The sequence below is a fragment of the Lagenorhynchus albirostris genome, chromosome 10 (genome assembly GCF_949774975.1).
Source record: "Lagenorhynchus albirostris chromosome 10, mLagAlb1.1, whole genome shotgun sequence".
Taxonomy (NCBI): domain Eukaryota; kingdom Metazoa; phylum Chordata; class Mammalia; order Artiodactyla; family Delphinidae; genus Lagenorhynchus; species Lagenorhynchus albirostris.
Window position 1 is genome coordinate 69,404,771 of NC_083104.1, and position 24,181 is coordinate 69,428,951.

The 24,181-nt window shown below is 50.8% G+C and overlaps 1 protein-coding gene across 9 annotated transcripts in view; it reads left to right on the plus strand.

Annotated features, from left to right (window-relative positions):
- Window positions 1-24,181, plus strand: part of DAAM2 (dishevelled associated activator of morphogenesis 2) — a 113,731-nt gene that overhangs the window by 77,221 nt on the left and 12,329 nt on the right. For all 9 annotated transcript variants that reach the window (XR_009542947.1, XM_060162795.1, XM_060162794.1 and 6 more), the window contains 12 exons: window positions 1,477-1,810; window positions 3,011-3,121; window positions 4,309-4,412; window positions 5,863-5,929; window positions 7,202-7,319; window positions 9,317-9,446; window positions 12,703-12,761; window positions 12,906-13,090; window positions 13,628-13,927; window positions 18,107-18,214; window positions 21,604-21,710; window positions 22,920-23,004. Coding sequence is in view for 8 of the 9 variants with exons in the window: in XM_060162795.1 (XP_060018778.1) it covers window positions 1,477-1,810; window positions 3,011-3,121; window positions 4,309-4,412; window positions 5,863-5,929; window positions 7,202-7,319; window positions 9,317-9,446; window positions 12,703-12,761; window positions 12,906-13,090; window positions 13,628-13,927; window positions 18,107-18,214; window positions 21,604-21,710; window positions 22,920-23,004 (1,708 nt within the window). In the remaining variant the exon portion in view is untranslated. The remainder of the gene's footprint in view (window positions 1-1,476; window positions 1,811-3,010; window positions 3,122-4,308; window positions 4,413-5,862; window positions 5,930-7,201; window positions 7,320-9,316; window positions 9,447-12,702; window positions 12,762-12,905; window positions 13,091-13,627; window positions 13,928-18,106; window positions 18,215-21,603; window positions 21,711-22,919; window positions 23,005-24,181) is intronic.

Genomic DNA, 24,181 nt, shown 5'->3' on the forward strand with positions numbered 1-24,181 from the left:
CCCTAATCCCTGCTTGTTGCTCAGGTGGGGTGGGGTGGGGGCCTGGTATGGGCAGGGGATGCAGGAAGGATGAGGAAGTCAGGAAGTAGAAGGGCTGAGGGGAGGTTGCCGGGTTCATCTCCCACTTCCATTTATTTTTTTTCCCCATAATAAAATTCTGATTACAAAAGTCACACACAGTCATGGTGGAAATTTTGTGGAATACATAAAAGTGTAAAATAGAAAATAAATAATACCTATTTTTAGCAATTTAAGAGTACATTCTATTTTTCTAGGTGTATTTCTTTAATCACGTAGAAATACAAATGCACTGGGGATCAAATATACTAATTATATGTAGTGCTTTCCTCACCTTCATTTATGACATTTCCTCAGATCATTAATTATTCTACTGAATCAAGGGTTTTAAGCCTGTGTGTGTGTGTATGTGTGTGTGTATGTGTGTGTGTGTGTGTGTGTGTGTGTATGTATGTGTGTGTGTGTGTGTGCGCCATGGATGACTTTGCCACCCACATGAAACCTTTTGAGTGCTTATCCGAGTGATGTTGTTAAATAGTAAAATAGATAGAAATAGATAAAGTTAAAAATGAACCAATTAAATTGAAATACAGTTACCAAATTTTAAACATTTGTGAGATAGCAATAAATGTACTTCTTTATGCCTTAAATAATAAGAACTAGCAACCACCATAATTTTGAAGCCCTGATGAGTGGAAATGATATTTTGAGATACCTGTAACAACTGTAATTAGAGATGAAAATAGCTGTGATTTCTTTGTGTGACAAAGTCACAGATTCTGCTAATGCCACTATAGTTTATTGCCTACATTCATCACTGAAGGAAATGCTAAATTTCAGGTAGAGGTTTTACCAAAAATAAAAGTGTAATTTTCTTTTCCCATCCAAGTTCATGGACCCCTGAATGTTAGCCATAGACCCCTTAGGGGAACACAGATTCCAGGTTAAGAACCACTGAACTAAAGGGTTTTTAATGTTTTTTTGCTAACCTTCAAGATAACTCAGATGTTTTCTTAGGGATCCCTTGAAGAGTGCCTTCCCCAGCCTTGATCCCTTGTTGCAGTGACTCTGATGGCTCCCCTGTCTGCAAGTCCTCCTTGTTTTCTGACTGTAATTCTCTTAATTCCCATCGTCGTTGGTGATGAGTCTTCAGGTTTAACAGCCATGATAATTATCCTAATAATTATCATGATCATCTCTTTCACATATACACCTTCATAGCTGTGTAACCCACCGTCAACGACGTGCAAATGCATGGTATTTAAAATGCAAATAAGATCTGAGTCTTGTGAGGTGGTAGGATTTTAGCGCTTTAGATAAACTTTACAAGTGAACCAGGTGGCTACTGTCGGTGGGACACAGCGGTACCCAGGTAAGGGGGTAGCTGTTTGCAAAATGCGTACAGAATAATATGCAACTGCAGGATACCTGTTTTGCTGATGGCTCTGGTCTGGGCAGGTTTGTGACCCGCTTCATCGAGCTGGAGGGCTTGACCTGTCTGCTGAACTTCCTCCGGAGCATGGACCACGCCACCTGTGAAAGCCGCATCCACACCTCCCTCATCGGCTGCATCAAAGCTCTGATGAACAACTCCCAGGGGCGGGCGCACGTGCTAGCACAGCCCGAGGCCATCAGCACCATCGCACAGAGCCTGCGCACGGAGAACAGCAAGACCAAGGTGGCCGTGCTGGAGATCCTGGGCGCCGTGTGCCTGGTGCCCGGCGGCCACAAGAAGGTGCTGCAGGCCATGCTACACTACCAGGTGTACGCAGCCGAGCGGACGCGCTTCCAGGTGCGGGGCTGGTGGGGGGCTTATATCAAAAGAGCTGAGGAGCCTTAAGAGAGGGGCGGTTTGGCTGGGAAAATGGACTCCTCGCTAGACCGTGGGTTCCTTGAGACTGGAATATGGGTCTGCTTCATTTCTGTGGCTCCGTGTCTCTGAACCCAGCACCTGGCTCATAAAGCGGCTCAGTCTAGAAATACCGAATCGAATGCCGTTGCTGGAATGGAGATTTTAGGCCCGATGCCTGGGCCGGTGCCTACTGTAGGGGCACTGGGACAAGTCCTGGGAACTCAGGCCGTGCTATGCTCTTTTCTTCTCCCTGACCTGCTCCAGGTAAAGAGATAGACAATAAGTATAGTGTCTTGGTACTAAGTCTTAATAGATGTGAACTGTTATCACAAACATTATGGTTTATCCACCACTAGAGACTATATGTTTGTTCTGTCATCAAACATTTTAAAGCACCTACTCTGTTCAGAAAGTGACCCCTGACCCTTTGCAGAAGATGCAAAGGAGGTAAAAGGTAATGTCCATGCTATCAAGGAGCTGGGCAGGGAATACAGTTACTCTTGGTATCCTCGGGGGATTGGTCCCAGGACCCTCGTGGATACCAAAACCTGTGGATACTTAAAATGTCTTATGTAAAATAGTGTAGTATTTGCATATAACCTATGCACATCCTTCTGTATACTTTAAATCATCTCTGGATTACTTATAGGACCTAATATAATGTAAATGCTCTGTAAATAACTAAGTACTGTATAAATGCTATGTAAACAGTTACTGGTGTTCAGCAAATTCAAAGTTTGCTTTTTGGAACTTTCTGAAATTTAAAAAACATATATATTTTCAACCTGGCATTGGTTGAATCTGCACCTGTGGGACCCACAGATATGGAGGGCTGAGGAGCTGTAAACAGCTGTAAAGTGCTAAAGCATCTTTTCGGCATCACCCAGCAAAATAAAGCAAGTCCCCAAGGCTGAGTGGACAGGAGACTAAGGTAGGACTGGGGCTGAGATGTAGAGAGGCAAAGGAGGCTTCCTGGAAAAGGTGAGCGTTAGGGAAGATCCAAGATGAGATTGGATAGATTGGGTAGAGAGAACACATGGGGCATTCTGGGCGATCGGAATGGCAGGAGCAAAGGCACAGAGGCTGGACTCACAGGATCCTGAGCCCTCCTCTCTTTTTCCATCCTGCCTTTCCATCCAGACACTGCTGAATGAGCTGGACCGAAGTCTAGGCCGGTACCGAGATGAAGTGAATCTGAAAACAGCCATCATGTCCTTTATCAACGCTGTCCTCAATGCGGGCGCTGGAGAGGTGAGGCATCTTCTCTGTGCCCTTGCTGGGCCCTGACTTTCCGGACCTGGGGAGGAGGGCGTGAGTGCTGCCTGGGGACGTGGCAGAGGGTCAGTGTGGCTGACACTACCATCCCTGTCCTCAGATTATCTGTATCACCTCTTGCCTCCTTCACTTGGGGCCAAGAAAGAACAGCTTGTCATAAACCTCCCTGTCACGAACGGTTCCTGGGGAGCTTCCTGCCTGGGTCACCTCATGCATTATGTGTGTCATGGACAAACCCCAAGCTTGTCTGGCTGATGACTGTTTAGGATGGTGGGGGATCATTGATGGGAGGAGGGCAAGTGTTGGCCCTTCTTTCTAGAGCTTTCTAAAGACCTGCTTCTGGACTGATTTCTGGGGAGCTGATCATGCTCTTCTAGCACCTTCTGTTAGGAGGTGTGACTTCTGATTTTCCTTCTTTTGGGGTCAGAATGGGATTCCCAGACCTTAAAATAGCAACAGTCGAAGAAGAACTTGAAGAGCAGGTGAACCCCCCAAATGCTAAGGCAATCAGGTGCCCCAGTCAAGGTCAGCTTGTTGAAGGTCAAAAGGGGCCATTTAATGATCTCTGCTTTTCCTTCTTTTCTGCCGGCATACTTTTTTTTGCGTCCCGTCCCGATGACCTGAGTTAGGTGGGGTGGATTGGGGGAATTACCTGTCCCTAAGATGCTGATGTCACCTGAGTCAGTCCTAGCTATTTATGCTGACATCTGTTCTGGTTAGTTGCTAACCATACCTCACCAAGCGGTTCTTATGAATATCATTCCTGTAGGTGAGTAATATGCCCATTTAACTGATGAGGAAACTAAGACTTCTGCAAAAGTCACAAAACCAGTAAGTGACAGAGCAGGGATTGGAACCAAGAAATGTCTGGTTCCAAAGAGTGTGCTCCGTATCACTCTTCAACACTAATCTTTGAGGCCAAAAACTTAGAGAAAACTGGTGAAGGACTTAAAGGAAGTGAGGCAGGAGAGCTAAAGGGAGTAAATAACAAGGTCAGAGGATGTCTCCTCCCACCCTTTCTTGCAACTCTGGGACTCGAAGCAGTTCTGATGAGTTTGCTGCAGGGGATGTGGTGGGACTGGAGTGGCAGTGAGGGGGCCCCTGGGGACTCTGTGGAAATTGAGACCAGCCGGTGAGTCTGGTCCTCCCTTGGTGACCCCCAGGATAATCTGGAGTTCCGTCTACATCTACGGTACGAGTTCCTGATGCTGGGGATACAGCCTGTGATCGACAAACTCCGGCAGCACGAGAATGCCATCCTGGACAAGTAAGGCCCAAGTCACCCGTCCCCATGCAAACCTACAGTGACAACGCCTCAGTGGGGGATGGTCAGGACTCCTGTAGAGGTTTCTGTTTCCCTGGAGACCGCCTCCCGCACCCAGCATCGATTCAGAAGCAGCTCTGGGGGGGCGAGAGGTGGACAGCTCCCCCACCTTCTTGTCTCACATCACCTATGCCCCTGCCTGTCCTCTTTGCTGACCTCCTGTCTGATCTCTGATGTTATAGGCAGGTGGACCCAGTAGTCCTCCACTGTGGCAGTACTGCCCGCTGCAGGGAATTTGGAACCATGTAGGGGTGTTCTTTGGTTTTCAAACTGGCCGGTGGGGGGCACTACTGGCATTGGTTGTAGGGAGCCAGGAATGTTAAACGTCCCGCAGCGCCCGGCCGCTCAACCAAGAAATGCTCCCCGTCAAGGTGCAAAAGCTCCTGTGCATCACTAGTGAGCCTCTCTGCTTCCACCCCACTCGCACAGGCTATGTTATCACGTTAGGTCTTAAGGGAGAGAGAATGGGTCCTTTTGTGTTGGCGTGGAGGAGTGGATGGGGTAGAAGAGGAGAGATTGGCTTTGGGTGGGGACATGGGACAGTACTGTCTGCAGGGCAGGAATAGAGATGCCAGACGTAGAGAATGGACATGTGGGCACAGGGGAGGAAGGGGAGGGTGAGACAAGTTGGGAGATTGGGATTGACATATATGCACTATCATGTGTAAAATAGAGAGCTAGTGGGAACCTGCTGTATCGCACAGGGAGCTCAGCTCAGTGCTCTGCGGTGACCTAGATGGGTGGGATGGGGGGCGGGGAGGGAGGGAGGTCCAGGAGGGAGGGAGGTCCAAGTGGGAGGGGGTATATATATATATATATATATATATATATATATATATATATATATATATATATAGCTGATTCACTTTGTTGTACAGCAGAAACTAACACAACATTGTAAAGCAATTATACTCCAATAAAAAAGAAAAAAACCAACACTGGGGAAGGTAGAGGTAGGGCAGTGGTCCTTGACTGCAGGTGCCAGGGGACATCTGGCAGCTCCTGGAGACATTTTGTGGTTGTCACAAAGTGGGGCATTCTGCTGGCGTCTGGTGGGTAGTGGTCAGGGATGCTGGTACACATCTTGGAACTCACACACCCACCTCCCAAAGCCAGGGATGACCCAGCCCCAAATGTCAGTAGTTCCGAACTTGTGAAAGCCCGATGGAAGGTGATAGGACCCTCGGTTGGCCTCCCCGAGGGATGGGCATGGGATTCTGTAAAGGAGGAGAGTGTTGACATACAGGCAGCTGGCTTCTTTCTGGCTTTGCCTTGGCCTCACCTGAATGAAGCCTTCAGATTGAGTCAGTGGGGGGCTTGGAAGGGCTGTAACCCTCACCCGGGGCTGGCCTGGCGGTGATGTCTACTCCCTGTATCCCCCTGTCCTGTCTAGGCATTTGGACTTCTTCGAGATGGTCCGGAACGAGGATGACCTGGAGCTAGCCAGGAGGTTTGACATGGTGAGGAGCCTGCAAGGATGGGGCGACTGCAGTGGGTCCCAGATGCCGTGCTGTGGTAGGTCCGGTGTTGGCTGGGTTCCCTGGTGGGTGCCTCCACGGCCAGGTCCCGCTTCTGGAGCCCTGGCAGTATGGTGGCTCTGCCAGGCCTCACCAGCAGACCCTAACTGGGGAGAGCATCTCCCACTGCAAGCCCCAAAGGAAAGACAGACAATTCTTACACATGGTTCCTCTCAAATGCCTCCCCTGGGATGACTTTCTCTGTGTCTTCCAGTAACTTCCTGAGATACCTTTCCCCATCACTAACCTGATCATGCTTAGCAAACAACATCATTTCCATCTTAGCCTTGGTAACCCTGAAAATCCACACGTCTGCTGCTTAAATATTGTGTTATAAAATCCCTACCCACATGGAGACCTCCTTTGGGGTGGTACTTCAGTAGCCGAGCACCATCCCTTTATATTCTAAAAAAAAAAAAGCCCTGAATTTAAAGAGAAGGAAACTGATGTTAGCAAAGGACAAGCAGCTTGCTGTTGTCACACAACAGCAGAGTCGGTCTGGAATTTGCACCCGTGAACCTATGCCGTGTGCTCCTTGACTCATCCAGGCCCCTGCTTCCTTCCCTTAGTCTGAATCAGTTCTCAACCAGGGGAGATTTTACTTCCCTTGGGGACACCTGCAATGTTTAGAGACATTCTTAGCTGTCGCAACAGGTGTGAGGAAGATGCCCCTGACGTCTGGTAGATATAGGGCCAGGATGCTGCCGAACAGCCCACAATGAACGGGACAGCCTCCCACAACAAAGAACCATCCAGTCCAAGATGCTGGTGGTGCCGAGGTTGGGAAACCCTGGTTTATAGAATTAGCACAGCTCTCTCCTCCTTTTCTCTGCACGTCTCTCTTTTTTTTTTTTTTTTTTTTTTGCGGTACACGGGCGTCTCACTGTTGTGGCCTCTCCCGTTGCGGAGCACAGGCTTCGGATGCGCAGGCTCAGCGGCCATGGCTCACGGGCCCAGCCGCTCCCCGGCATGTGGGATCCTCCCGGACAGGGGCACGAACCCGTGTCCCCTTCATCGGCAGGCGGACTCTCAACCACTGCGCCACCAGGGAAGCCCATGCCCGTCTCTTTTTTAAGCCTGGACCAGAGGCAGGAAAGGAATGCTGCTGCCGGACGGGGCTCAGTGGATGAAAGCAGGGTCTTCTCCCTCCCCATTCTCTCCCTCTGCTGCCTTCCCCTCCCCTCTCCCCATTCACTATGCCCTCCGCACCCTCAGGTCCACATCGACACCAAGAGTGCTTCCCAGATGTTTGAGCTGATCCACAAGAAACTGAAGCACACAGAGGCCTACCCCTGCCTGCTGTCTGTCCTGCACCACTGCCTGCAGATGCCCTGTGAGTAGCTCCCTCAGCCGGCCTGAGCCCCTGGCCCGGGGCAGCTGGAGACAAGGTGTCAGAAGCTCCCAGGGTTGGGAAGTCTCCCCATGTCTCCCCCTGCACCCCAGTTCCCAGGAGGCCAGGCCATAGGACTCAGGCCCGTGCTCTTCCCTTCCTCCTGGGGGTCAGGACTTGCACTGTCCCCCAGCAGAGGAGCGGGGGACTCAGCCCTGAGCAATGCCATCATCCTGGTCCAACAAGTGGGAGCTTGATCCCTGAAGGATCCAACAGCTCTGACTGCCAGCTCGTGGCGGGGTCGTGATCGTTCTCCTCAGGGCGTTCCAAAAAGGAGTTTTGTGCTTGCGGGGAGCAGCACAGCTGTGGGAAGAGTGTGCCTTGCCTTTTTTTTTTTTTTTTAAGATTTTATCAACTCCTCTATCTAGCCCTTGCTGGCTCCCATCCTACCACCCTTGTTCCTGACTCACTTTACAAATACCAAATGTCAGTATCTATAGAAGCAGATGCTAAGCTCTTACGATCCAGGTGTGCCCGGTGACTGAATAAATTATACATAATTACTAATAGCCACGCCAGCATGCAATTTGAAATGAGCTATAACTGCACCATTTGGTACTTAAGCTCTTCATAAAATAGAATATTTGGAAACTGGCATGGCCCAACAGAATGGTCAGCCTAGACAGACTCGCTTTAGTGGTGATGATGTTGGTGTTGGTAATCGAGGTGGTGGTGACAACTACAATTTATTGTCGCCATCTCTGGGCTGGGTGTGATGGGAGGTCTATTAAGATAGTGTCTCTATACCTCAGAATGGCTTAAGGAGTGTGTGTTATTATCTCCAATTCACAGTGAGTGAACCTGAGGCTCAGTGAGTCTGTACATATGAAGGAATTTTGTTTCTTTGGGGTCAGGGCTTTAGATGAAACACATTCTACTTCTGTGAACACAGGCTTTACCCTGTGTTCCTGGTTGAAAGGTAAATGGAAAACGATGGCCACTTTGCAATGCATGTGTCAGTGGAGTGATGGAAAGGAGGACAGACACAGTGACCTGGACCAGGAAGCTGCCAGCTCTCCAAAACTCAGTCTAGAAAGTCTTCGTGGAAGACGTGGGAAATCTGACTTCTGCTCACATGACTTCCTGTGTTTAGTGCTCCAAGGGCATTGTGAACGGGTCCCTCTGTTCTGCCTCAAAATGGGGCTGTGCCGATGTGACCTTCCACTTTGTGGGCATTAGGGCTTGCCTTTGAGGCCAGGATCATGCTGCTTGACCTCCCCTTGGTGGTCAGTAGAAACAAAGTACTTGGATCAAGAACCAAGGAAGAGGAGCTTGTGGCCATCACGTGAAAAGAAGGTCCACGTCCAGCCAGACTACGATTAGAAGGGGATGCCCGTGGGGCCCTGTGCAGGTGCAACACACGATGCCTTTGCCTTCACAGTTCAGGGTCACCTTCACCACGAAGTCTGCCAGGATTCCACAGCCACTTCTTCAGCCCATTCTTACCCCCTCTCAGTGTGCGCCTGTAATGAGTCTCCATTCATCGTCCTCTGTAGGACAATAGCATTGATAATCCTAACCTTTTCTTTCAAAAAAATTTTCCCTGGAGACTTCATTATTCAGCATGTAATGTCTGGAGCAGATTTACTTTCTTAAATGTGCTTTTTGAAGATAATTGTAAAAAAGCAATTTGCATTCCCCAGGCATAGGATACTCAGGGTACCAACAGGGAAGAAGACGGCCAGAAAGCATTTCAGGGAATAGAGAAATATATCTAGACGATTGACACATTCATAAAAGGTCAGTTGCAGATGAGCAAGAAATGATAGGATTTATGAGTCTTCAGTATCAGTAGTTGCATTGCCTCCCCAGTCAGACGGGGAGCTTGTCAAGGGAGGGGAGGGACTCACCTCCCCAGCCTGGCCCCAGGGAGTGACGCTAGGGCAGGGCCCCAGGGGGTTCCGGGGCTCAGTAAAGATACGATGCCTGTCATCCCTCAGACAAGCGGAACTTCCAGCAGTGGCAGCTCCTGGACCGCATCCTCCAGCAGATCGTCCTCCAGGACGAGAGGGGCATGGATCCTGACCTGGCTCCCTTGGAGAACTTCAACGTCAAGAACATCGTCAACATGTGAGCAGTGGCCATCCCTCACCTGTCTTCCTCTTCCTTCCCCATCCCTCTCCTACTTGGGGTCTCACCAGCGAAACCTCAGCTCCCTCTCTCCAGCCCAGACACCTCCAATAGGCCTTGAGCAAAATCAACAGAACTCCCCGAGATAATGGAAATGTTCCACACACACACTGTCCAAATGCGGCTGCTGAGCCCTTGACGTGTGGCTAGTGTGACTGAGGAACTGAGTGTTACATTTCATTTAATTTTCATTAAATTCAAGTACTCACGTGACATGGCTGGCGACCACCGTATTGGATAGCACAGGTTTAAAGGGGGTGTACGCAACTCGCCGTGATCCACTGCATTCAGTGGATTGAGGGGGAATTACACGTATCAACACGGAGGAGAAGTCAGCAAACTATGGCTACAGGCTAACCCCCGCCCTCCAGCTTGTTTCGTATGGTCCCCGAGCCAAGAATAGTTTTACATTTTAAAAGAGTTGTTAAAAACAAACACAAGAATATATGACAGAGACTGTACAGAGTATATAAAACTGAAAATAGTTACTCTGGCTCTTTAGAGAAGGTCTGCCAACCACTGAAAATAGAGCATGACAATTTAATCATGAGGCTGTTGGAAAACGAGGTCAGAGCCTAAGGTCTCTGGCTTGTCATCTTTGACTGACCCTGGGTGTAGAGAAACACCGAGAAATGAGTTTAAAGTCGTGTCAGCTAATAATCAGGCCTCATGTTAGGACACTGATTTTTCATTTTAAACTTTTACTTTCAGTATAAGCCTAAGTCAGTTGCCCTTAAGGGGCGAATTGGCTCTCAAGGATTCATTGTGCTGCATCGCAAAGCCAAGGAGAAAATGATTTCTGAACTATTCACGCTACTGTTTTCATTTGCACAAATAGCTGGGTGTTGGTGTAGTCAAAATCCTAACTGATATCTTGGACAAGTACAACTAGGAAAGTAATCAAAAGGCAGCTTTATTTATTTTTTGAAGTTTTTTAAATTTAATTTTTATTTTATATTGGAGTATAGTTGATTTACAATGGTGTGTTAGTTTCAGGTGTACAGCAAAGTGATTCAGTTATACATATATCCATTCTTTTTCAGATTCATATTTCCCATATAGATTATTACAGAATATTGAGTAGAGTTCCCTGTGCTATACAATAGGTCCTTGCCGATTATCTATTTTATATATAGTAGTGTGTACATTAATCCCAAACTCCTAACTTATCTCGCCCCCCCACCTTTCCCTTTTGGTAACCATAAGTTTGTTTTTGAAGTCTTCGAGTCTGTTTCTGTTTTGTAAGTAAGTTCATTTGTACCATTTTTTTTAGATTCCACACATAAGTGAAATCATAATATATTCGTCTTTGTCTGACTTCGCTTAGTATGATAATCTCTAGGTCCATGCATGTTGCTGCAAATGCCATCATTTCATTCTTTTCTATGGCAGAGTAATAGTCCATTGTATATGTGCCACATCTTCTTTATCCATTCCTCTGTCGATGGACATTTAGGTTGCTTCCATGTCTTGGCTGTTGTAAATAGTGAAGGCAGCTTTATTTTTATCTTCTACTAATTCTTTACATTACTTAGTGGGGAAGCTGTTCCTCTGCCAGAGGATGACGACTCCTCAGGTGCAATGAAGTTTTTGCTGCTTCTTGGACAATGGGAGTCCTAAGCTCACTTTCAGCTGCCAACATAGCCTCAAATCTGCAAGTAGAAGGGCTAGTCTCAGACGTGAATCAATATTCTAGATTGGATTTAGCCTTGAGTCTCTCTCCGTGGACTGGGGCTGGAAGCTGCAGTGGGAAGAGAGTGTGAGAGAGAGTGTGTGTGTGTGTGTGAGTGAGTGTGATGGTTGGCTTCTTTCTCTGTGTTCTGTTTCTCTTCTAGCCCCTTCTACCCCACCCCCCTTTCCTCTAGCTAACCATTTTCTGACCCCCACCAGAGGCAGCATGGGGGCAGGAAGGACAAAGGGAAAAGGCCCTACTTGATCAGGTAACTTAGTAAACAGGCTTCCTGCTCTCTGGGCTTGGCACATGGATAAAGATATGACATGTATTCCTGGGGTCTTCAGAAGTTCCTTGCTGGGTGCCTCTCGCTACAAAACCCTGGTCACTGGAGACACATGTTTTTCTTTTTTTTCCTCCAGGCCTGCTTGGCACCATCCCTGCCATCAGGTCCTGATTCACTGGCAATACAATACACGTAGACGTACACTGTTGAAGTGTCCAGATGGACTTTCTGGATGAGGCTTAGAATAGCTTCAGCCGGATTCCTCCACGATGCTGTCTGGCTCATGAGAAACCCTCATGCAAGCTCTCATACTAACAAATTCTTGGAGTGTCACGGGTCTCCGCCTACCCTCTGGACCTGCCTAGCCCCAGTCCACCATGCCTCCCTCCCGGTGTCAGGGAACATGGGTCAGACCCTCTGGGTGGGCGCAAAGAAGTCACTTCACTAGATGGTGCTGAAGGAGGACCCCCCCCCCCCACCAGAGAGGATGACAATGGCTCTCTCCAAAGAAATCTGTTCACAAATTATTTCCCCCATCATACTTCACTCCCTCTTTATATCCTTGACCTGGTTGAGGAGGCCAAGAGTCATGGATCTAACTTCTCTGTGTTTTCAGATTTACAAAAGAAATGATTATTGAGATCTCACCTTGGAATTTCACCTCTCTTATACCTTGATGTCTGGGTAAAAGCTTCCTTTTCACCGCTTGTAATGAGTTTGACAAGAATGAAGGGGCTTCCTATGATTTAGACACATCCCCTCTTTACCCTCTACCCACTTACTCTGTGTTACTGGGGTGGGCGATTTCTCTTGCTCTCACACATTGGTCATTGGAAGTCTGGATCATGGTAAGGCCAATATTTTGATCTCTCTCAGATGCGAGAACCTATTTTTACAAAGGGGTACAAATCATTGTACAACTAAGGGAAGCCTGGGACTTAGTCCTGGCTTTACCACGAGTTAGCGGTCATCTCCTTTTCTGGTCTTAGGAGCTTCAACTCTATCCCAAAGGGGTTGGACTCTAAGGGTCCTTTCAGCTTTCTCAGACCATGGAGAGACAGGTAATGAGAACTTGTCAGGGATGGGACCTGGAGAGACATCTGGAGAGTCAAAATCCTAGCCTCCTTGATGTGGCTGGACAGATTGGAGATCAGGGTACCAATGTGGGGAACTGGAAGATGCCATATCTTCTGGGAAGCTGTGAGCAAACAGTCAAGAGACCCTTCACTCCCTGCCAGGCTCATCAATGAGAACGAAGTGAAACAGTGGCGAGACCAAGCGGAGAAGTTCCGGAAAGGTGAGGGGGCTCTGCCCAAACCCGCTCCCTTCTCCCCACCCCTCCCCTGCCCAGCCGAGGACCCCATTTCCTCCTTTGGAGAAGGACACACACGCATTCACATCCTCTCTTCCCATTTCCCCTCCTGTCCTTCTTCCATCCCAGAACACGCGGAGCTGGTGAGCAGGCTGGAGAGGAAGGAGCGGGAATGCGAGACCAAGACGTTGGAGAGGGAAGAGATGATGCGGACACTGAACAAGATGAAGGACAAGCTGGCCCGAGAGTCCCAGGAGCTGCGCCAGGCTCGGGGACAAGTGGCAGAGCTGGTGGCCCAACTCAGTGAAATCTCAGTACGTGGCCCCTCCTCTGCTTTTACATAGTTGAGCCGAGACCTTCAGGCCAGTGGGGGGAAGAGCAGGCGTGGGGAGGAGGTGAGGACCCCAGCATGGAGGAGACCTCAGACCAGGATAGAGGGGACCCTTGAGGCTGCAAGGTTGGCACCTGTGTGAGACAAAAACAGCGTTCCTTCCTCCAGGTGACACTGTCCCAGGAAGCACACCGTGGAAAGCAGAGTGCGGGTGGGGTTTGGGCTCCCCTCCCCCTCTCAGCTGGGTGCCCTTGTGCAGGCCTGTCTGTATCAATCCCGCTGTTGCATGTGATGACTATGACTGTCCACTATGTCTGTGTTTGCCTCGTGTGTGTATCTGTGTGTTGGATGTTCAGGATGCAGAGGGAGAAAACGGGGCTTAATTGTGTGTGGGAGGTGAGAGCAGGCTTTGGGGTCTAGTCTAGGTGGAGAGTAAGAGTAAGGGAAGGCACAGTGATGGGGGACTCGAAAGGCATCCTTGTTGATGCTTTGTCTCTTTGATGTCTCTGTCTCCCCACAGACAGGACCTGTATCTTCCCCACCTCCCCCTGGGGGCCCACTTACCTTGTCTTCCTCGATGACAACCAGTGACCTGCCTCCACCCCCGCCCCCTCTACCGTTCACCTGCTGTCCCCCACCGCCACCACCCCCCCTACCCCCCGGTGGGCCTCCCACTCCCCCCGGTGCCCCACCTTGCTTCAGTATGGGCCTGCCCCTCCCCCCAGACCCCTTCCCCAGCAGTGATGTCCCGCTCAGGAAGAAGTGTGTCCCCCAGCCTTCACACCCACTGAAGTCCTTCAACTGGGTCAAGCTGAATGAGGTGAGTAGCAAGGAAGAGGTCAGTGGATCCATTCTCCTACAGCCTGGGACAGTTAGCCCTATGGATTGATAGCCCGCTATTTGCAGATCTCCACCTTGGGTGCTCTCTTTGATGGGAGTGAGGGTAGGCACAGTGGACGCAGAAGATGGGGCTGCTGCTGCCAGAGCACAGGGAGGCGATGGCTTGGCATGCGGTGATGCTCACATTGGCAGAGCCACCTACAAACGGAATATGAGTGTGCTGAGGGTTACTGGAGTAATACAGGGCCAAGCGGGGTGCTTTCTAGACGAGACAAGGGCTTGGCTAGAATGTTAAGGATTGGGTTGATTTGAGGAAAAGGGTGGAACATATAGGTGAAGATCTTGGGCCTGGGTCTAGAGATGGACTGAAATGATGAGGCCATGACAGGGTAGCAGGGCAGGGGCAATGAAGAGTTTGACATCAAGGTGTAGCCATTTTGGCATCCTCCCAGGGGAAGGTGCAAACACTGGCTACTTTTCTAGACTGCCCAGCAGTGAGAGGCCTTCCTGAATATTATCCACTAAGAACCACCCTTCCCAGGCCCACATGTGGGAGTTGATTCCTCTATTGGATTCTCATGAGTGTAGAGTAGAGATGCCCTGGGTCACGTTGGACCCCTGGCAATTGAAGGCCAGTTCCAGCCTGGGCCAAGCACTGCTCTGGTGCTGTACTATAAGAGGACCAGTGGCTTCATCCTTGAGGTAAATAGATACAAGAGAACTGGCCTCAGTTAGCCTGACTCACGTTCACCCTCCAAAAACAGTCTGGAGCTGGGACTGATGGACGCCCTCTGACCTTGTTGTATGGGGCCAGGGGACCAATTCTTGGGGAATTCATTACCATACCACTCTGTGAGCTTAACTTAGCTCCAGTGGAGACTTAGCGTGGGAGGAGACACAGGTTGCTAAGTAGATGGTCGGCTAGTTTGCTAGGTGCCGTCTCCTGGTGGTAGACCAGTTAGCCTGTCAGTCTGAGGCCTGCTTTGTGTAAAGCTTTCTGCTGGGGGCTGTGATGGACAATAATAAAAGGTGAGACATAACGTTGCCCTGAAAGAGCTTTGCATCTGGCAATTAGGAAGTGTGTCCAAGGAAACACCCTGAGGTCCTGGGGATGGGTTGCAGGAGAGGTTCTAACCTCTAACCAAATCAGGTTTGGCTCTAACTAACGGTGTGATCTGCGGAAATCGTTCGTTTCATACCTGTTTGCTTGTCTGCGAGATGATCTCTGATTCCTTCTACCTCTGGTTTTGTTATCTAAGTGGAAAGACGAAGCATGAATGTAGCCCATTCATTGCCTCCTGGGCTTCTGATAACATTTCCAGTCTGAGTTATTCAAATTGCAGAGCCACCTGCTAGCAGCATTTTGAAGGGACATTGTTAAGGTTCGTAACAACTGCATCACACAGCTCTGCCCTGTGGATACTTCTCCGTGGTCACAAGGCCAGCCAGAAAGGCCAGCTGCATACGGGCAGGCAAGCAGCTCTGCAGAACCAAAGGTCGTAGGCGGTGTGGAAACATTCATTGTTCATGATCAGAAATAATATTTTTTTAATTGTGGTTTAAAAAAAAAAAAAAGAAAGAATTTTGTTTTTGCTTCCTGTGCTTACAACTTATAATTTAAGGTTTTAAACATGTAATGAAGGGTTGATTAGGCATCTCAACAATTAAGGAAAACAAACAAGGCACCTAATGTTTTTGTAAGATTTTCATCTTAAAGAGCTTCGTGCTTAGGATTTTCTCTGGGGTCCAGTAATAATAAAGCCTATATCAATTCCTCAGGGGCCCGGAGCAGGCCGGAGTCTCATTCCTAGACTGGAAAGTCCAGGTTTGATGGAGCACGTGTTGAGGAGCCCTGTGGGAGATGTAGCAGCAGGGGTGAGGGAGGCGGGGCTTCGAGTCATATTAGTGAACTTATCATCCCGTTCCCAGTCTTTGAGTTGAATGACTAAATTCAGGTTATTTCGTCATTTGGGCTGTAGTTTCCCAATCTGCAAAATGGGGGTAATTACGATAACCAGATCAAAGTGTTGTTGTGAGAATCGACTTAATACATACAAATTGACTGACACGTAGAAAACCTTTAAAATACTGACTGACACGTAGAAAACCTTTAAAATAAGAATAAAACCTTTAAAATAAGAAAACCTTTAAAATAAGAATAAAATAAAACCTTTAAAATAAGAATATTAGATGAGTTATTATTCGTGGGACTACCACGTGTGCTTTAAGTGTGTTCTCTCACTTAATCCTCATCCAGTTCAGTCAGGTAGATGTCATTGAGACTCGGTTTCCTTTCATGGGACATGGGAAGAGAAGAGAACCTCTCTGTTTGCCAACAGCTTCACTTAGGGGCTGTCTGACCCCAAACGCTCGAGGAGGGAAATGTAATGAAATGTGTTTTCGAGAAAGAGTTCTCTGGCTTGTAAAGGATGTCTCTAGAGGGGCAGAAGCCCCAGCAATCTAGACTGGGAGTGGTGAGGTCTCGGCCAGAGGGGTATAAAAATTCAAGAATGATTGTATGAGGTGGGCGCATCTTTAGGATGTAGAGGATGTTAGGAAAGGATGTACATCTCTCTGGCCTCAGACCTCAGCTGCACCTTCAAGAAAGGTCGCAGGTCCTTCTGGTGACCATGGCGAAGGGAGAGTGTTTGGGAGACAGTGAGGGGGATCCTGGGTTGTCTGTTGTCTCAGGGGAAACTCTTCCGGATGTTGAACATCCAGCTCTGTCATTCCAGCCCTTTTCCTTCTCATCCTGGCCTCACTGAGAATAAGAGCAGTGGGAAGCTTCACCTCTACGGGCCTTCCCTCTCCACCCACCTCCACCCTGCCCCAGTCCGATTCCCCTTCCCATGTTCTTTCTGTCCAGGAGTCTGGTTCCTCATCCCAGCCCCCTTCCCCTGACCCACACATGCTCCTGTACGTACGTACGTACACACACACACACACACACACACACACACACACACACACACACACACACACACACACACACACACACACACACACACACACACACACACACACACACACACACACACACACACACACACACACACACACGTTGTTTCTGCCATGAGAAGAATGCGTCTGTGTTGGGATTGGCTGGTTGCCTGCATCCCTTGCTGCTCCGATCTTCCCAGCCCAGCATTCCACGAGAGGGTCCCTGGCCTTAGGAAGGCCACAGGAATGTCCCCACCCGCCCTGCTCTGGCCTCGCCTCCCCTTTCCAGAGTTTAAGAAAATAAAAGTGAGTGAAGGATACGTTTCTCTCTCGGAGCCTTGCTGAGGGTGATGGAGGGAGGAGGCATCGGCATTAGGAAGGTCCCCGGCTACCCCCAGGCAGAAGGGGGTGGGGAGGTTCTAATTTAAAGGACAGTGAAGCTCTGGACGAGGTGAGGGGTCCTGGGAGGGGGACTCTCGGCCCTCGAAGCCATTATTGGGATGTTACAAGACCACTAGGGCATTCCTGGCGTGGACAACAGCTCTTCCCCAGATCCCCGGAGTGGGGTTCAGTGCGAGGATCCTACACAGAGGTGGGCAGTGCCTGAGCTGAGAGACCTTGTTATGTAACCCCTGGGTCCATTCCAGTTATGAGGGATGGGATACCCTCTGACCAATGGGAACTTGTGGAAGAGTCTTGCTGGCCTGAGCAGTCACTAAAAAGGGGCCAGGATGTCCCAGCCTTTGGCATTCGTCCACTTTCTGGGAATCTGGGAAAGTGGGAGGAAGACCACTGGGAGAGAAAATGACCACCTCAGATACAGGATATACAGTCAGCCCTGAAGATTTGAGGATCCCAAGTGTGTGTGGGCACTCTTTCTCTGAGAACACTGGTTTGGTTTGGTTTTTCTGGAAGGAGTTTCATACTCTCCTTTCATACTTGCCCACCCATCACTCCAGCACTCCCTTGATTTCTGGAATGTGCTTACATGTAGCCCCAGGTGAAAAGGAGGAGAAGGAGATTGCCTGTGGCCTCTCCCCTGGAGCAGAGTATTGAAGAGGAGGGGAGGGGGAGGAATCGACCCCCTTCTGAAGGTCTGAGAGCCTGGCTATGGGCCTGTGTGCACCTGGAGGACAGGTGGGGTTAGGGAGGCATCGCGCATCTCCATCATGAAGGAGCTGAGTCAGCCACGGGGTCTCCTCCCTTCCCTGAATCTTAGGAACGTGTCCCTGGCACCATATGGAATGAGATTGATGACATGCAGGTGTTTCGGATTCTGGACCTCGAGGACTTTGAAAAAATGTTTTCAGCTTATCAGAGGCATCAGGTAACACCCTGCCCCCTCTAGCGTCTTGAGTCTTGACTTCACACACACCCTTTGAACTCAACCCTCAGCCCCTCCCTTCCTCTCTTCCTCCCTCCCTCTCCCTTCCACATACACTGAATTGATCTTATTCTTTATCAGGTACCGTGTTCTTTCTGGGGACATAGATATGAGTTAGTGGGGTGCAGTGCATAGGGGGAAACATCCCATTGTATTAGTTTGTATTTGCACATCAAGTGGTGAAATGATACGTTGTCCATTTCTCTCTCTGGTCTTGGAGCACTGGAGGTGGAGTAGCAGGGCCAGGCCACTGTTGACCTTGCTCTTTTTTCTGGCCCTGGGACCTAGGAACTACACCTACAAGGCATTATAACTTTTCCACCACATTTTCTGCTATACTTTCGTCTCCCAACACTCCCAGGAGTCGAGCAGAGGACGTTAATGTTTCAAGGAAGGTGGAGCTGCTTCAGGTCACACTGCGGGGCTGGGGCTGAGGCTGGGGCTGGCCAAGAGTGGCCCTGGCTCTGCTCTGCAGACACTGTGTACAGAGGCTGACCAGCAAGCCTGCTCCTCCTGAGGCAGGACAGGGCTTGGTGTCAGGACGCGCGTGCTCCTGAGGCAGTACCTGCTGGGTTGGCCCAAAATGCCGATTCTCCAACCTCACCCTCCCGTGAATGTGAGGGCCCAGGAGTCTGCATTGCAGAGCTGGGGGCCATCCTCTGAGGTCCAACCTGGGCATTAGCAGCCTAGAGGCCTCGGAGCGTTTGCTTCGTCTCTGGCCCGCCTCCCAGGAGTTGTTTCCTCTCCAGGCTGTGCTGTCTTCTTCCATGTTTTCTCCTGACTTCAGGTTCCAGCCCTGAGGACTTCCCCAGGTGCCTGTGAGTGGGGTCTGGGCCCTCATGGCTCCTGGGCAGAGGCAGCATGTCATGGCCGGCCTCCCCACGGCTTTCTGCCGAGGCCAGAGCTGTGGATGACCCTTCCTGAGGGCGGGCAGGACCACGAGCTCTTGTGACTCTCCTGGGCGACCCGCCAAAGGGTGCAGGGAGGGCGGGGCTCTGGCCCTGCCGTAGGGGTCTAGGGAAACCAGATGGTTGTTTGTTTAACTTAAATGTAGGTGCTCTAGGCCTCTGATCCTTTACCCCTAATTCCAGGACGCCCTGTGCCCATGTCCAGCTGGCATGGTACAGGCAGCAGCTGCGGCCCGGCTGGGGCAGGAAGAAGTTCTCTGGAGCATTTGTTGCTCCTGTGATCAGTGCTCCCGAGCCAGGGGTGGAGGGAGTGTGTGCCGGGGGGATGTCAGTCCTGGGCGAGCACACGCCTCCCCCTGTTTTGAGAGTCTTCCTCCGGGCCAGGGTTCCAGCCTGGCCCACCCAGTCTCCAGGGCCCTGAGGTAGGGCTACGGTGGGGGCTGGGGGGAAAGAGGGACTCCGGGGTTTAGGACAGGCTGGGCCTGGGGCCTCCCAGTTTGGGGAGTGGAGGGCAGTGAAGACGGACAGCGGCCTGCTCTGTCTCCCCTCACCTCTCTGAGCCTGCTCAGTCCAGCACCCTGTTTCAGGGCTGGGCTCACCTGCACTACTGTCACTCTGCAGGTGGCCCGGACTCTAGGGTGTTGAATTCACAGCAGCAAGGCAGGAGACCCAGAGCCTGTGCTGCCCTGGTCGCCTCCTCTTTCTGTCTTGGGGTCTGGGGTGCGTGGGACGGGGACGGGCCTATGAGCGTGGTCTTCCCTCTGTGCCCTCTGTGTGTCCTGAGTTAGTGACTTCAACCTCACCCGGGTCAGGAAGGGAGGACCAGGGGTGGGCTCTGCCCCCTCTGCTCCCTTGGAGATCAAAAGACAGACAAGGGGCAAAGGGTAAGGAGCAAAGTTCAGGGACGCCTGCTTTTCTCTGTCTCAGTGAATACAACTTTCGCGTGCTTTCAGCTCAAGTTCGGTCGTGGTTGGGTCTCCTCCCCTATTTTGAAAGATGCGGGGGTGCAGGAATGCCCTCTGGGCGGATTCCCAGCAGAGGAGCAGGAAGAACTGCAGCTGAGGCCTGGGGTGGGGCAGCTCGGGGGCCTGGTCCGACTGGGGAGTGGTGGTCCCCCTGGGCACGGGGCACTCAGGAGAGGCTGCCTGTCCTCTGCTTGGCCTGGCTTCTCTGAGTGCATGTCTGCAGCTCCCGTTCAGTGCTACTTGCAGGTCTCCATCTCCGACCATGGGGGTCTCACTGGGATGGGGCAGACGGTAGATGCTGAGGGGTTCCCCGTGTCTCTCCTACTGTTCTTGGGTCCCCAGACCTCTTGGCTAACGTTGTGCATGTTTAATTCTCTATTGGCTGTGGCTGTTACCTGCCTAGGAGCTGATAACTAATCCTTGCCATCAGGTGAGTCACTCCTGGGGCTCTGGGCACTCCAACTTTTAACCTCTGTGCTGGGCTGCTGCCCTGTACTGGGCCCAAAAGAGAGGGCTTGTCAGTTCTACCTTCTGCCTTTTTACCCATCTTAACAGGGTGGCGTCAGGGAGTGTCCCCAAAGAAAAAGCAGAAATGTAGGGAAGGGAGCTAATGCGAGCAGACCCCTACCAGCAGTGGAGGTGAATGTCTACTGGGGTGAAGAGAAAGCTTCTAGGTCTCATGTCTTACCCACTAGGCCCAAGGCAAGGCCGTCCTGTAAGCCTGCACAGGCTAGGCACTGAACAATTCCGGGGGCACAATTCACAAAGACAGTGATGTGAGTGGCAGCCCCTGGAGTCGTCCAACCTGGAGCATGTGCTTGGAAGGACCTCCCAGAGGAAGAAACAGTCTCCTGTCTATCTCACCAGGGGCCAAGAGAAGGCCAGGGGATCTTTGATTTCTTGGGAACTGCCCGCTGGAACCCGAGAGGAGAGAACTTTGCAGGGAGTTGTGCCTCAGTTTCCCCACCTCTGAACTTGTGGATGCCCTCCACCCTGGGCACACTGGGCTGTGCCTGAAGTCCCCAGGGAGGGGTCCAGGAACTGTGACCTTACGGGGACTTGGAACCAGCTTTTCGTCATAAGATTGGGGAGGCTCTCTGGGTGGGCTGGGGTGGGGTAGGGGTTGATTGTCTGGGACACAGTGTAGATCACACTACACAGCCACAGGGGTCAGTCACTCCCCGTCTAGTTTGCCCACAGAGGGCAGTCTCTGATAATGGGTCTTCTTATTGCCCCCGACCCAGTCTAGCCCAGGGTAAAGCCCCAGAGCCTCCTATTGGAGTCAGATATTAACCACCCTCCTCTCTCTCTCCTGTCTTTTTCTTTCCCTCTCTTTCTTCTGCTCACACCAGGAGCGTTCCCTGCTTGTCACGGGGGTGGCTCCTGGGTAGGGGGTAGGCAGAAAGAGGACTGGGGAAAACACACACTTCACCCTTTCTACTTGGCTTGTCGGTTGCAGAAAGAGTTGGGCTCCACGGAGGACATCTACCTGGCCTCGCGCAAGGTCAAAGAGCTGTCGGTCATCGACGGCCGGAGGGCGCAGAACTGCATCATCCTTCTCTCCAAGTAGGTGCTCGCCCTGCCTCTACGGCCCCTGCTCCACAGTAGGTTGCAGGTGGGAGGGACTGGGTCCCCAGGAAGCAGAGGCCTGAAGCTGGGGCTAGAGGGAAATATGATGGAGCTGAGTGCCTGGGGGAGAGAGGTGCCTGGCAGAGGAATGGGGTGATAGCAGTATCTGGCCTCCCCCCATCTCCTGGCTGTCCCCTGGGGCGGCACGGGGCCCCCGATCTCGAACCCTCTCCCGGGAGCCCATGTTGAGCGGCAGTGAGGGGCTCTGCAGACAGGAAACTGCCCCATCACGCGGCCCCTGACCAGCCTGGTCAGCGTCTGGCAGCGGAGTTGCTCTAAGCCCGTGGAGGGCCCCGCTCAGCTCAGGCCACAGAGCGGCATGATCTCAGCCCCCAAGCATTTCCCGCGGCTGCAGAACAAACAGGGCAGTATCTGCACCAACAGCATAGCTTCTGTGCGGGGCCTCCCGCCAGAGCCGGGGTCAGAGGTCCCCGCCTCCCGTACTATTCTTAGCACTGCCCCAGCTGCCCCGGGCCGTCCATCCCCGCTTGCCTCTCCACAAGGTCCTAAGCCTCAGTTTCTCCCCCTTAATGCTTCCCCAGGGCCTCCCAATGGGTGTGCATCTGGAGGGGCTGTGTGTGTATGTCTGTGTGTGTGAGTGTGAGTGTGTGTGTGTGTGTGTGTGTGTGTGCGCGCACGTGTGTGTAGGGGGTTGCTTCTCCCTCTCCCAGACAGCAAGACGTGTTGGAACAGCTGTGCGGGACCCGAGGCGCTGTCAGAAGACTGAGACCTGTTCTGTCTTGAAGGAAACAGGAAACTGCCCCCTTAGTGACCTGCCCATATTCCCATCCTCCCGTGGAGATGCCGTGGGTATTTCCGGCATGGGGAGAGGGATCAGAAACTCCTCGCCCTGTCTCGGTCTACACTGATGATGGCCCTTTTCCTCCCAAATGTCCCTATCCATTAGGATGGAGACTCAAGCAAGAAACCAGAGACTCACGTCTCTAGAGACTAAAGTACCTCAGGATTGAGTTATAGAGTGAACCGTGTGAGTTTAGTCTGAGAAGGCTTTGCAGAGGAGGGAGTGCTATCAAATGGAAGTGAGAGAGAGAAGGCCCGGGCACTGGCTTCTGAAGGAGGAGGTCTGGGGTCTGTCCTGAGCAGAGGGGCCAGGCCAGGCTGCTCAAGGTGGGGATTTTGCCTTAGGTTGAAGCTGTCTAACGAGGAGATCCGGCAGGCCATCTTGATGATGGACGAGCAGGAGGACCTCGCTAAGGACATGCTGGAGCAGGTGAGGCCCCTGAAACTAGGGGGTGGCCGGACCCCTTCCTGACGGCCCCCAGGGAGGCCGAGTCTCTTAGGTCAAGGAAAAATCGGGCTGGGGGCTGGAGGAGTGAGGGAGAGGTTTATAGAAACTTCCCTGGGCCAACCTTTCTGAGGAGAGACCAGAAAAGGCTGCATCTTTTTTCAGGGGATTGAGGCCCCCAGAAAGGAGATATGAGGAGTGACCCCCCCACCCCGCCATGGGCCTCAGGGCAAAGGCAGTGACCCATAACCATATCTCCCCCAAATCTCTTCCACATCAGTCTGTTGTGTCCTTCAAGAGAAACCCAGAAAACACCAAGCAAAACCACCATCAATTGGACATGAAAATTAAGAACACTGTCGATCAAAAGGCACTATTACTAGAGAGAAAAGGCAAGCCAAGCTTTAGGAGACCTTTGCTTTATATATAGATCACAAAGATCTCATATTCAGAACAAAGAACTTTACAAATCAGTGAGAAAAATGGCAGACAACTTAAAAATGAGCAAAAGACTTGAATAGGTACTTCATGAAAGAGAATTTCCAAATGGTTCAATACTATCAGTCATCAGAGAAATACGGTAAATCACAGTGAGGTAGCACCATCCACCCCCCTAAACAGCTAAAATTGAAAAGGCCAACAGTGCTAGGGGTTGGCAAGGATGTGAAGCAACTGGAACTCTCATTGGGTAGAACCATTTTGGAAAACGATTTGGCAGTCCACATACCTATCTTAGTGCCCAACAGTCCCACTGGGTACAAACACCAACTATAGGAATATTTATAACAATTTTACTTATAAAACCCCGCAAACTGTGAACAACTCAGCTGTCTATCAGTAGCAAAGTGAACAGACTGTGGTATATTCCTACAATAGAATAGTGCTCAGCAATGAATAAAAAATGGATTACCAATCACTACATGGAGGCGGCTCAGATGTCATGTTGAGTGAAAGAAGCCAGACCCCAGAGAGAACACGCTGCATGCGTCCATGTGTACGAAGTGCAAGAATAGCCAAGTTTTATCTAAGGTGATAGAGTTCAGCTGAGAGGCTACACTGGGGGATGGGGGTGGTTTGGCTACTGAAGTAGCACAAGGGAACTTTCTACGGGGATGGAAATCTTAGTTTAATCTGGATGGTGGTTCAGTGGGTGGATAGTTTT